Below are 13,766 nucleotides of genomic sequence, written 5' to 3'. Positions count from 1 at the left end.
ATCATAGAAGAGAGGGCAAAGCTTGGTCCCTAAGCTTTGGTTTACTGAGAACATCATATAAATTGATCTGTCAAATCATAGACTCAAAGCTAGATTTGTATAACCAACCAAAATACAAAAAACCAACAATTTGGATACAATTTACATTAAAATCACTGTGACCAAATAAGCATGCTCCCAATAATGCCTCTTGAAGACAGCTATTTCTCATGTAAAAAACACGGAAATAAATTACTGCAAATAACTGAAACTAAAGCAGTAGCTAGTGCTAGACTGCTATGTACTCTTGGCCACTCTGACCTGGTGCTTGACAACAAAAATTCCCCTTCCCACATTTGGGCAAGGCTACGTGCTTTATTTATATTGTGAGATACAAGACCCTACATTTTCCCCGGAGGCAGAAATCATATCTGATGACATATGCCTTGTCACTGCTAACCTTTGTAAATAAGCAGTTCTGGTCAGCTGTATTCTCTATAGTATGGTGTGCTCCCCCAGAGAGCAAAGTTCAGACTTCTACAGGAATCTGGAAATAAGCAGAGCTCTGGAGTTTGTCTATCAGCCCACACAGGGAATTAGCATGGAAAGGCAAGGTACTGCATCTGGCATAATTGGTAACCTTGCTCTAGACAATTTACGTGCAGGGCATAACCAGGCATTCAAATTGCCACATCTGAGAAGATAAAATATGGCTCTCCAAAAGCAAGCAGGCTGTATCTGCTGTATCAAGTAATACTATGCATGGCAGCTGGTTATGGCAATCATGGCTAGACTCTAAGCATTTTGGGAGTTAACTCTGGACTATCCCTGACCTTGTTCCTTGGACTGGCAGCTCATTAGCCCTGGGAATGCAGTAGCTGTATTCCTAGAGTGTATATTCCTGTTTAGCTTCATGGAAAAGAGATACAGCTTACAGACAGAGATTGCTGCACACAGCAAAGTACAGGATTGATGAGGATATTAACCCATTTCTAATGGAAAGACTGTTTAAATTCATCCAAAAGGAACCAAACATATTTCTTTAGATATTCCAGAATTCCTGCCTAGAGAATTAATGCTCACTTTGCCTTAAGGGTGTAAACCAAACATTCCTGGGAGATCAGTAAGTGAATGACACTTCTAGTTCATTCCAAGACAAGCACTAAAAACCTGCTTTTAGAGACTGGTTATAATTACTGGTTTGTGTGCAAGTAAAACATAGCAAAGAGAAGGAAATGGCATGCCTACATAACTGTGCCAGTTCTCCTTTGTTAACAAGTGCAGTACTGCACTGTTCTTTGCAGGAACAGGGCCCAGGTAATCGACTCCTTCTCACTTTGTGAACACTGAAGGTGAGAAACTTATGTTACTCAGGCCTCTCAGAGCCTAACAAGACTTGAAATCACGCCTAATTTAAAAAAAAACAACTTGTAGCCAGCAGATTAAGCAACAGAGAAGGAAAAGAAAGCAGCAGGATGAGCTAGAGCACTGCCTACTTTTCTTTGAAAATAGATCATTGTGGCTACTGGAATGCAGGAGTTATGTAGCCAGAAGGGACTCTTTGAAGGAATAGCAATAGATACAAACCACTTTCAGCTGTAAAATGCCTCAAGACTAGCATTTCCCTTTCTGAATAAATAACCCAGCAAAAATGTTGAGAGGAAAGTAGAAATCTACTCTTTATCCACAAATACAAATTATGCTACATCTTTACAGGTAGCTGAGATTACCCAACAGCTTTCTGTGACCAAAAGAGGAGGCTTCACTTTCCCTGGCCCAAGGTACCTGGTTCTACTTTCCTCCTTGCTCTGCCTTTTGACACTTGTCAGACCTCTTCTTGCAGCCAAACTCATTAAACTGGCAGAAAACTCTGGTTTTCTGAACACAGAAGTAAGATTCTTTCCATGTAGTAAAAGAGCTTGAAAGCACAATGAACATGCAAAACTGATTTAGTAACAAAAAAAAATCCACACCTAATTGCTAGTATAAAATACCTGCATAAAGCAAGTCAGAAAGTTCTTCCTTTAAAATAAAATTGCCTGCAATATAAACTGTATGCCCTCTAGAATGGCAAAAATGAAAGCTTCAAAAATAGCTGAAGTTTCTAAGTTTTCAAAGATGTTAGGTAAATAAAACTGTAACAAATTATTGAGATAGCCCCTGGCATAAGAGAGAGATTAGTCATCTTCAGTCAAACAGAAAAAAATCAGAAGTACTTTTGGTTCAAATTTGTGATATCCTGTAACACACAGTTTAGAAATACAATAAATTATCTTTTAAATACAAAAGAGAGCTTAAAGAGTCAAATCAGAAAATTAAAACCATCTCACAACTTCACACAAATCACAAAACAGGATACCTGGGATTTTTTCGTATGTCATCCAGCTGACCAACTACGTGAGAAACATTTGTGCGAATCATTTTGAAGGCAATTTCCTCTTCTCCCATGATTTCAAACCTTATTGTTCAAATAATAATTATACATTAATAAAACAGCCTAAAGTCTGGTTCGATAAACATCAATCTTATATTTAACATTATTGAGCAACATTTCTAACCTGACTGGCCAACCTTCGTTAAAATCTGCCATTTGCTTTCTATCGATACATTTAAATTTTTCAGCTAATGCTCTTGCACAGAACCACTTCTCTGTAGATTTATTAGATAGGTGGTTACCTATCAATCATAGATCTGAATTCTAAGAGAAAGCATATAATTTGGCTCCAGATAAACAGTCTTACTAGTGGTAGATACCACACTTATATTTTTCACTTCGCTTATCTTAATATAAGAAAGTATCCTGAAGGCTTCTTCAAGTCTCACCTGAGACCTCCTCCACGTACAAAGCTCACACCACTGTCACTCCTCCATCTCACAGGAAACATTCAAGGTGGTTAAAACTAAAATGCTTTTTTTTGTTCTTTTCTTTTTTTTTAAGCTTCAGTAGACGGAAGGATGAATTATTTACAACTTCTAGGTACAGGAAGGCTGTTTCCTTCTTGATATGCCACTTGAACTGTACTCACTCTCTAGCCATCCAAACATACTCTGGCCTACTGCTGTACAACAAAAATGAGGAAATGGCTCAACATGACAGAAGTAACATGGAAGAATTTAGTCCACTAAGCAAACTATGAAAAAACCCAAATCACTCTGCACAATGAAACATACATAAGTTAACAACAGTATGTTTCTTTAGTTCCACTGTTAAAATAAGCTGAGCTAAGACTTGTTAGCACACACAAGCAATCTTGGTTTATGTGTGTATGTATCCCTTCTCCTGTGGCTTTACAACACTAAGCATCTCTTTTCACAGGACTGCCACAACATACCTGTATTTGTTTTTATCCTTGTAAGCCTTACGAATCCTGTCAGTCACAGGTTTGCAATTAGTCACTAGGTTTTTGGTTACTGGAGGCTGGAAGAAAACACTGTTTAGATCATGGGTTACTGAAGATTACAGAGTGTTATAAAGGTGCACTTTGTCAGAAAACTTGTATTACAGCTAGAGTGGCTTGCATACGTTACTCTCCTGGAGTCAAAAGCAATAGCTTTTTTATCAGCTGTGGAGGGGAAAAAAAATACTGGTGCATAACATCACAGTTTCCTATTTTACATATTATTTTTGGCAAAGACATTGCAACTTTATCCATAGTAAAATACTCAAAAATTCTAACTAACTTGACAGCTGTCAGATATTTCTCTGACAAAGGCCACCAGTAAAACTGGCCAGGCAATCTCTTTACAACAGAGATTTTTGGATTTTAGAGTGTTTTATGAATACATGGGTTATAATTCAGATAAAGACTTATCAGGAAGTTCTAGTTAGAGAGGTATTGGGCTTACTGTCTTTTTGGTTGGCAACAGAAAATTTTCTTAACAAGGATAACTTTTTAAATCTCACTTATAATAACATCCTAAATCTCAGCTTTTCTTTGCTTTTAAAGAAAATTAAGGGTTAGTAAGTAAGGAAGCAGCCTATAAAATTTCCATTTTGTAACACTTACTTAATGTACATACAACGTAGTAATTTCTGTAAATAATTTCCTTCTAGAACTCAAACCAGCTTTTAAAGTAAAGTAAATACATACTCAGGAAAGAAAATAAGCATCTTTTAAGATCAACGTTTCTTACCAGATTTGGATCATAATATGCTTCCTGAGTTGGAGGAATAACGTGAATCTGAGTGATGTTGGCAGGGAGAGCCTTAGAGCAATTTATTAGCATTTGTTCTAGACCCGTCAAATCCTAACAGAAAGAAAGGGGGAAAAAAACCATTTAAAATCCTACTGATTTTCTCACTGACATAGTTCTAAATGTATGGGTGCACAAATGCATTTAATGTTAACTACATAAGTTCCCATGCTACTGTCCACAGAAGATGACCTAATACTCAGCAGACCCCATTTCAGTAACTGCTAAGTCAGTGGGACTCTCTATGAAGTAAAGCAAATGCTCAGTACAGAGTTTAATTGAGACCAGGTAAGATATGACAATGTCATTTTCATTAAAATTAACAGCACACCTTTACTAAAAATTTCAGGACAGTACAGAGTTCCCAAATCAACACTGGCACATTAAATCCCAAATCAAGCAAACAAACAGAAGAGTTAACTGCAAGGACAGGAAGATTTTCTGATAAAGGTACAGGCCAGGAATGCACTAAAGCAGGGTTGTGTTCTGACTACGCCAACGATTTTGAGCCCTGTATCACAAACAAATTGTTTCATTGGTTTGTGTAATTTCCTCTCTGTAAAAAAAAAACAGCACACTTTCTTCTCTACCTGTATGTTTAAGAATGCAAGTCCTACAAAAACCATGTCTGTTTATGAGGTTGCTAAAAGAACAGAAGCATGTACATTATCCATACAATTTACTAGTATGACTTCCTTGCTATCCTTTTTGTCAGTTCTTTCTTTAGGCCACAATTTCCTCAGGGCAAGAACTATCTTTTACTATGTGCAAAAACTACAGTAGGAGCACAGCAGGAACTTTGGCAGTGAACTTCGTTTTGGAGAAACTCATACTCTTTTCTTAAACTCAGACAGCAGTGAGCCATTTTTCTGAAGCTGCCAGAACTCAGTTTAATCACAGACTCCACAGAAAAAACAACCAAACAATGATAATTAGAACACAATGCCGTATTTTCCAGGTAATATTTAAAAATTGCCAAATGTTACTGACGCTACAAGCAAGGATAATATTCGACTTGTTTTATTTTAATCATTTTGGACTTTAAAACTGAAGTTGTTCTAAAAGTTAATCAGCAAGGAAAGAGTACCTGCAAACTTAATGGCAGTTCATGGATCCTGGTGGCCAGTGTGCGAATCTCTCGGTCTGACAAGATGCCTGACTGGTCTGTATCAACCTCATCAAAGATCTGAGAAATGTTCAGTGGCTGAACTGCACTCATAAGATAGTAGAAATATGAAAAAGCAAACTGCATATCTTCAGAGTGACGCACTTTGTGAAATGATGTCTTGTCAAACTCCTCAGGAAACCTAGATAAGAACGAAAACTCATTTAGCACCCTAATTTCTTGAAGAAAACATTCCTTAACTAAAAATAAATTATTATCCAGAATTTTGAAAGTGCCTCAAAAATCTTATTGTATCCCAACTCTCATGTTGTAATAAATTTCTTATTTCCTTTTCCAAAATATAATTTTTATGAGTAGCCATTAATACACTGAAAATGACTACAGCAAAGCAAGAGAAAGGTAGGATTTCACACAGTTTTACATAATTCCAAGCAAAACCACACTCACATATCCTGGAGCTCTTGCATAACAGTACGGTCAATCATGTGAGGCATATGAGCAGGGACTTTACGAGATGTAAATCCAAACTTGCTGTTTAACAGCTTATTTACATATCGAAGAGAATCAGCAAATGTATCTTTCAGCTGCCTTCTGAAGTGTTTACCTTCAGTAAAGTACGACATTTGTTTGAGTAATGACTCTTCTTCCTAAAGAGCAGGACAGGCATAAATCTAGGTTATGTTACTGAAAAAGTCAGAAAACACTAGACATGCAGGAAAAATGATATTTTAGCCAGCTGCCAACTCTTTCCATATCTGCAATTGGAAAGAGAACTTTTTAATATTTTTCTTCATATTTGTTAGACCTTCCTTTAAAAAGAAATAGAACAAACTTTTCCTTAAAGCTTTCATACTTTGAGGTAAACTACTCTATAAAAGGCTTCCTTAATATTTGTGCTCTGACCCCTCACACACACTTAGGGCCTTATTTGTCATTAGATTTATTTGTAATACTGCCTTTTTTTCAGATTATTCATCCATATTTGATAAACTGAAATCCCATGAATATAAAGATTCTTCATGCAGAATTCAATCTCAGATCAATAGAGAGAGTCTTTTTAAAACATAGTCCTTTTCTATTTGAAATAGGACAAAGCAGTTGTGACCAACTGAAGGAAAGTATCCTCTAGATCTTTTCACAACTGCCAAAATGCTTTGGATGGAAGCAGAGGAAATTTCCTATACATTTTCTTGACACAATCTAGATAAGCAGATTCCTTGAAATTTAACTTTTAGAATTTAATTATTTATCAATCTACCCATTTTCTGTATTTTTTAAACATAAACTGAATCCACAATTTAAAAACAAAATTTAACTTTCTGTTATAGTGCTATGTGTCTGAGCAATAGCCCTGTGACAACATACAGCAAACAAAAAATGAAATTTGACCAAGAAAAGGTAGTAGAAAGAGAACAAAAATAGTTATTTGGCTTTGACCACTTAGCTAAAAGAGGCTCAGATCATAAACAAGTCACATTTTATGTGAAAAGCATCTTTCAAAAAAAAAAAATCCCAGCATTTGCCGCAAAGGCAAACCACATTTCAAATGTATAAATCATATTAACAATATTCCAATAAATGCAGAAAGATGCAACTATTCCAGTAAGGAATGACAATAAGATACTCACATCAAGAAGGTCTTTGAAATACTTCTTTTTCTCCCATGGCAAAGAGCCCTGGTAACTTCCAGCATAAGACTGTAATTTTCTTCCTACTAGCCCCTCCTTCATATTTGCATCCACCTGCTCATGCTCTTTTATTCCTTCCATCCCCTGTGTGTCTTCTCCAGGATCAAAATTCCCAGTATGTTTTGATTTCTGTGTTTCCCTTAATATGAGTGCATTCAATACTTTTTCTCGAGTTTCATTTTTCTTCCCCATGCTCTGGGAGGGAAGTGTGGCCTGAGGCTGTACTTTATAAATATGTTTATTTGTGCTCATTGTCACAACAGTCCCTTTTGCTCCCATAAGCCTTGAAGCAACTTCTTCCTTTGCTTTTACTCTTTTTATTTTGCCATCATTTACATCTTTATTAGGCTTCTCCCAGCTGCTCTGGTTCTTCTGATCTTCTGAATGATTATGCACGACCTTTTTTTCCAGGCCTACAATACTCCTTACTGTGCTTAAAAAGTGGAAAGGTCTCAGGAGAGCAGCCTTGGATAGGTTATATCCTTTCTGAGTTATATCACCATTTAGTAGTTTTACATCCAGTTTCTGCAGCTCTGATTGAACATCTTCAGGAAGAAGAGACACATTTACTGATGGGATTATCAACTCTTCAGGTACACTCTCTTTTGTGCCATTTCTACGTCTCCTGACTCTTGGAAAGCGTTTTTCTTCTGGAATATCCTCAAATATCATTTCAGCTTCTGGTACTGAAGTTACACTTTTAAAATCAGAGTCAGATTTTTGCATGGAAGTTGTGTTTTGTTTTGGTTCCTCCCTAGTATCAACTTCAACAGCTATTTGCATTTTAAACTCTTCATCATTTTTATTTAGGAATGTAAGGTTAAAATAGATCACAGTTGTGTTCATGCCACTATGCATGATTAGGTGGATAGTTTTCCATTTGTTAGCAACTGAAGCATGTCGGATAATTGGATTATCACTGTATGAACCCTCAATTCCTTTCTTGGCTATTTCACTGAAGCTGAAGTAGGGCAGACATTCACCTTTGGGAATAACATAGTAGGTCTGATTAAGCTGAAGCATCACCTTGTACATCTCTTCAAAGTGATCTGGAAAAAAAAACAAACAAGAAACAAAACAAATTTCTGTCAATTTTCAGCATAACATTTATCTTTCACTCTTTTTTTTTAACAGTAATATGCCCAGCTACAGTCACTATATTAGCAGGGAGACAGCTTTGTGGAAGAACACTTACTCTAGTTTCCAGCTTCTTGCTCACTTATCTTCAGTAATGGATGAATAGAACATACTCAGATATATAATGCTACCAGATATTCCCATGCTAAAAGCCCATATAATTAATCACTCTTTCAACCTCTACCTGAAGAGCCTAAATGTCTTATTATCACGTCACTTAAAATTCTGTATCAGTCATAAGCAACTTGCCCCTATTACATTTTTGCCACATTTTAGGACAGTAATGTTACAACAGCTGGAGTTCACTGCTACAGTGCTGCATCTTGAATTGAAATTTTCAAAACTAGACAGGCTGAAAGGAACTTCTCCCTCCCACAGCAGAACACAGATTATCTGTCACCTCCTAGATGAACAAAACCTCACTGCTAGCAATACAATCACCAGAAACACATTTGTCCCAGCTGAAATGCAGGGGGAGCCTCTGCTCTTCCAAAAGGGAAAAATCTTCTCCTGCGTATACCAGACAACACTTTACATCACTTTATTCACTCCTTGCTAATCTTTCATATCCAGATGAAGTTCATTTGTGACTGAAAGCAGTCTTTGGCAAGAGCCCAGAGCAGGACTTGAACTCACACTGTCAGCATCAGAGAGGTTCTTGAAACTTCTTAACTGCTACAGGCATCATCAATTCAACTGTCCTTAGTCAGGTAAAGATGCTTGTACAGGACATCTCAGCTCAGTCTGAGAGTAATGATGAACCAGGAAAGGTCAGCCAGTTCAAGAGAATCCCCACAGGAAGTTCATCAGCAATGCTTTTTACATACCCTGGCCACAGTCACCAGCATCAAATCCACATGAGAGGACGTTGCAGGCCTGGTCACAGAATTTGTCTGCTAGCCAGGAATTAGCACAGCCTTGGTTACAGTATGAAACACCACTTATTCCTGCTCCAAACTGCCATGGTGGGCCATTGCCAATACCTCCAACTGCACCTCCACCAGCAACATAGCGATTACCCCCACTGTTACCTAGGAAAAGAGAAAAAAACAAACCCACCAGAAGTAAGAATTTCAAATAACTGAAGAAAGGCACATTAAGGCCACCATGTTAAAGCTAGACTAAAGACTAAACAGTCATCAATGAAATCAAAAAGGAGCAAGTCCTGACTGGACTTCTGAGAGTTTGTGCATCCTGTAGATTTTACACTCACTATAGAAGCTTAGGAATCAAGTGAAAAGTTTATCCAAAGTGCCAACATATTTTGTCTTAACTTCAAAAATGCAGGCAGAAAACTGATTTACTATTCTTTGTGCTTGCAGTCTTGACTTTGCAGTCTCCTAGAAAGGCATCCCTTCCTCAATCCAGAAGTACCACTTTGTTTTATTTCACTGCAGTCCTGAAAACTTGATCTAGGAACAAATAGTGCAGCGTCACAATCCATTATATGGATTATGAGTCCAAGCATATAATACTGTATATTAATATATAATAATTTAAATTTCAAAACTTATTCATTCAGCTAGTCAAACTTGATATCTAAAGAAAGGTTATCCTATGCCCTATTATTTCCTGTAATTTTCCATAAAAATTTGTAGTTTGCAAGAAATAAGGTTTTAATGTCTAAGTCAAGTTTTTTTTATTACTAAAGAAGGCAAATACCGCAGTTATATGAAAAAGACAAATTACAGAATTGTTCCTGTAAGGAAAAACAAACAGCTCACTTTTCCTAAATTCAACATTGCTGTCTTACCGATACAATCACCTCCATCCCAATCACATGCTGAGTTATTACAGGCTTTATCACAGTAACCATCTTTAATCCATGAGCCAGGACATCCCTCGGCACAGTTTGGCACAGGCCAAGTCAAGTACACCTGAAACAACATTAAGTCTGAGACAAGGACTGGCAAACAGAAGTCAACTGGGCTTGTTTCTTTGAATATGGAGACTTACAATAATGTCTCCCTGTGTGCAGTGCCTTAAGATTTCACAGAACTTGGCAAATAGAATTTAAACCCTATTGTCTATGAAGTAAATGTTATCCCTTTCAAAGGGAAGGAAGAACACCCGAGGCCATACAACAAAGCAGCAACAGGCAAAAATGGAAAGTAGAACTTCCCAAATCTACTTCTGCAAACCATATTCCAATTAAAATGAATATATTTTCTTTTGTCAGATAAGAAGGGTGAACTGAAACTCTAAAATAGCTCTGCAGTTCACTCATTCTCCTGATTCAAAATGTTTCTTCATTACTAACCAGTCATGAGATAAGCAGCACATGTTGAACATAATCCCTGAAGCATCTCATCCTCTCTGACTTAAATAATCCTAAGAACCAGCAGGATAAAAAAAAGTGTGCATGTCTGTGTTCTTTCAACTGAGGAGCATAAAAAACCCCACACATTTTCTTTTAGACTTTATTGTTTCAAGATTTTAGCAGCACATTTTCCTACAGTAACACTTGCTGATTGGATTATCACAAACAACACTGCACCTAAGGCGACTTCATCATCATAACTGGGATGGGTGACTAAAGAACAGCACAAATGCTGTAACAATATGGTTTTGCAGTTATATGCCTCCATCCTTAGAGATTTAAAGCAACTAAAAGCCTCCTAACATCCCCAGGTACTGAAACAGTTATTTTAATGTAGCTTAAACTATTTTTGCCCAACCCTTCTGTTTTTGTGTGCAAGTGTGCACATCTGCCTCCATAAAATGTTTAATTCATTGGTCTCTGGTGCCTTGTGAATACACTGCTTTAATAGAAAGAATAATGCATAAATCCTCAGTTTTTTCCTCCATGTCACTCTTGTAGATCAAGCTAATGGATGAAAACCCTGCTGGCAGCCAGAGTGTTTATGCATAATTATTGCTAATGTTTCTTCAGCCTGCTTTCCTTGCTTAAAACCCAGTTGTTGATAATGGGTTTGTTGAAAGACTAAATTACTTTGCATTCATAAACCTGGAACAATATGTATTATTTTAGCAAACAATTATATATATATGATTATACACAAACTGGGCAAAGATATTATGGGTGTCTAAAACAGAGGCAATTAATGGTAAACTTTGATATTAGGAACAGTTCAAATGTCATCTGACCTCAGTGTTCCCACAGAGAAGACAATTCTTGCTTGTTTAGAGTATTTCCCACAAAAAAACCCCCAAAATTGCAAGGAAGGAAGACTGGCAACTGCCAAACACCACATTAGTCTTACCAGTGCTGTGACAGGAAGTAAGAGCATTAGAGAATAACACTGAAACGGAAGTGAATCCTGACAGAGGAACCACTATAACCACCCTAACGTAGAAGTGAACATGAAAAGGTAATCCTACAAACACAGCATACATATGAATACAGAGAAGAGCCTTCCTCACCCTAAACCTCAGCCAACAGTTCTCTAGTTAAGAACAATGAACTTTAGAAATAAAAGGAGGAGTTAGTGCTCTCCCTTTCAAAGCAGCATTCCTTTGACTTTTATCAATAGAATAGAGAAATTCTACTTCTGCTAAAATATCATAATGGCTTACCTTTTGACCTTTAGAGTGACTGTAAAAATCATCAGGCCAAACATCCTTCCCAAACATAACATCATCATTGAGATAAATAAACTTCTGAGAAAGGCCACTGATACGATGAATATGACTTTCAATAGCTGGTGAACTGAAGGTAGGCAAGTGACTCACATTCTGAAATATTTCCTAAAACAAGAAAATCCCCAACAACCAAGAACTGTTTCAGTCAGGCACACAAATACTTGATACTTATCTAGTAAAAAAAAAAAGCAAGCATGAGGATAGATACGAAAGAAAAAATATATTAAAGCAAAGGAAAAAAAATCTCTTTTTTTCTCACACAAAACCATTTTCAGTTCTTCTGCCTAGCTAAGAAACTGCAGCTGATTGCTCACAAAGTCACAAACTTTCACACATTCCTCTTTCAGTGAGCAGTGGACCAGGCTCAGTGTACACATTTATAATTCTCATAATTTCAGGCTGCACAAAATTTCTAGCAAACTGAACCTGTCACAGCATTCAAAAACCCAGGATTGCTCCATCTTTTGCAAGTAACATCACCAGCAGACCAAGCTGAATAAGTATCTCTTTAGCACTTTTGTTGTGCAGAATTCCTATGGCATGTCCAGATGCCAAAATTATTCTTCAATTTGTAATATACTACTAGAGAATTTGGTTTCACTTATTCAGGAAGCTTGACTGATTCCTCTTCTCATTTTAAATAACATTTTGAGAATGCATAGCTACTTTTTTTGTAGCCATCCTCCTAGTTCCAGTAATTGTAATCCATCCTGTCTCAACACAAGCTTATTAGGTTATTACTGGTTCTGAGAGACTGTTTATAGGTTCTGATTACATTTTCTTCTCCCTAGGTTTTTATAAATAGACTCTGTAAGGAAATTAGACATGGGAAGCCTCAATATTTGGAAGAGTGTACTAAATGCAGGTTTGATATATATTCAGCTATCTGTTCAGCCCAAATATAAGGACATACATGATAAAACCCTGAGTGAGAGAGGGAAGAGGCTGTCACTTCTTCCAACTAAACGCAGCCTTTTGCTGCAAGAGGATAGCTGATTTCAAATCTAACAGGATATCTTTGCTGGTCCTTTCACAGTGGTAGTTTTGTTGGATGTTACCTGATGTGTCACTATAGTTATGCGAGGATTATCCAGGTTAAGCCAGGAAGGAATCTGCCCGTTGGTGACGATGAAAATGTGCCGTACCCACGGGGCGTGTCTCTCTATCGAGCGCAAGGAGTAGCGCAGCTCCTCGTTGTCCTCGAAGCGGCTGGCAGAAACATCCTCATCCTGCTTGGACTACAAAAAGAAAAAACCTTTTCTTAGACTTTAAATAGAACACTAAAGTTCTGATACAGCTAGGTTAAGGACAGTGTGCTTCGGCATATGGGTGCATAAGCACTTCAGGACTTAGAAATTCAGAAATAAAAAGTACATTGATAATAAATATTATTCTTATAAAGAATCATATTCTTCTAAATTATCAAGGTGAACAATACAGTGTTCTGATATCACTGGCTGAGCATTTGGTGTCATTAGGATGTCTGCTGACCATGCTGAAAGAAGTTCTTGAAGAATGAAGCAGAAAAACCACCCCTTCCTGCATTTCAAACCAGTAACATCACCTTTCAGAAATCCAGTTTGAACTACATTGCATCATGAGCTGTATATGTCACCTAATACAGATATATTAGATATGTAAATGTCACCTAATATAGATATACTGGAAGTGTCACGATGGAGCTACTCTTCAATTATCCCCTGCTCTATTATTTTAAAGAATTTAAGCAGGAGAAAATTAACAGAACTTAGCCTAATATTCATTATCAAATAGATAAATGTTTCCATATATTTTTATTAAATACAAAGCAGTTCAATTAGAAACTTATCAGTTAAGTAACAAAATTAGGTTTAGGACACTGGAACATGTTTCTTTTCACTTTTATGAGAGCTTAATGACCTCTCTTAAAACCAACAAGTAAGGCTGCCTGAAAGGAACTTTCCTAAAGCCCAAATGAAACCGAAAACTCAAGAAAATAGTTGAATGTTTAATAATTACCATTTTCACTTCAGATTCTACACACTGTACATAAGTTTTCT

The 13,766-nt window shown here is 36.9% G+C and overlaps 1 protein-coding gene across 3 annotated transcripts in view; it reads right to left on the bottom strand.

The window, feature by feature from the left end:
* GNPTAB (N-acetylglucosamine-1-phosphate transferase subunits alpha and beta) overlaps window positions 1–13,766 on the bottom strand; it is a 39,351-nt gene that overhangs the window by 4,565 nt on the left and 21,020 nt on the right. For 2 of the 3 annotated variants that reach the window (XM_039708148.1, XM_039708147.1), the window contains exons 9-18: window positions 12,786–12,965; window positions 11,662–11,832; window positions 9,878–10,001; window positions 8,952–9,155; window positions 6,928–8,036; window positions 5,747–5,946; window positions 5,261–5,480; window positions 4,114–4,227; window positions 3,312–3,397; window positions 2,339–2,437 (exon numbers count right to left, since the gene is read on the bottom strand). In XM_039708148.1, the coding sequence (XP_039564082.1) occupies window positions 2,339–2,437; window positions 3,312–3,397; window positions 4,114–4,227; window positions 5,261–5,480; window positions 5,747–5,946; window positions 6,928–8,036; window positions 8,952–9,155; window positions 9,878–10,001; window positions 11,662–11,832; window positions 12,786–12,965 (2,507 nt within the window). Of the gene's footprint in view, window positions 1–2,338; window positions 2,438–2,802; window positions 3,039–3,311; window positions 3,398–4,113; window positions 4,228–5,260; window positions 5,481–5,746; window positions 5,947–6,927; window positions 8,037–8,951; window positions 9,156–9,877; window positions 10,002–11,661; window positions 11,833–12,785; window positions 12,966–13,766 lie in introns of all 3 variants that reach the window. The other variant, XR_005627356.1, reaches the window with a different exon arrangement.

This window comes from Passer montanus, unplaced genomic scaffold (genome assembly GCF_014805655.1).
Source record: "Passer montanus isolate IOZ18808 unplaced genomic scaffold, ASM1480565v1 scaffold20, whole genome shotgun sequence".
In the NCBI taxonomy this organism is placed as follows: Eukaryota; Metazoa; Chordata; class Aves; order Passeriformes; family Passeridae; genus Passer; species Passer montanus.
This window is presented reverse-complemented; position numbering and strand designations above follow the sequence as displayed.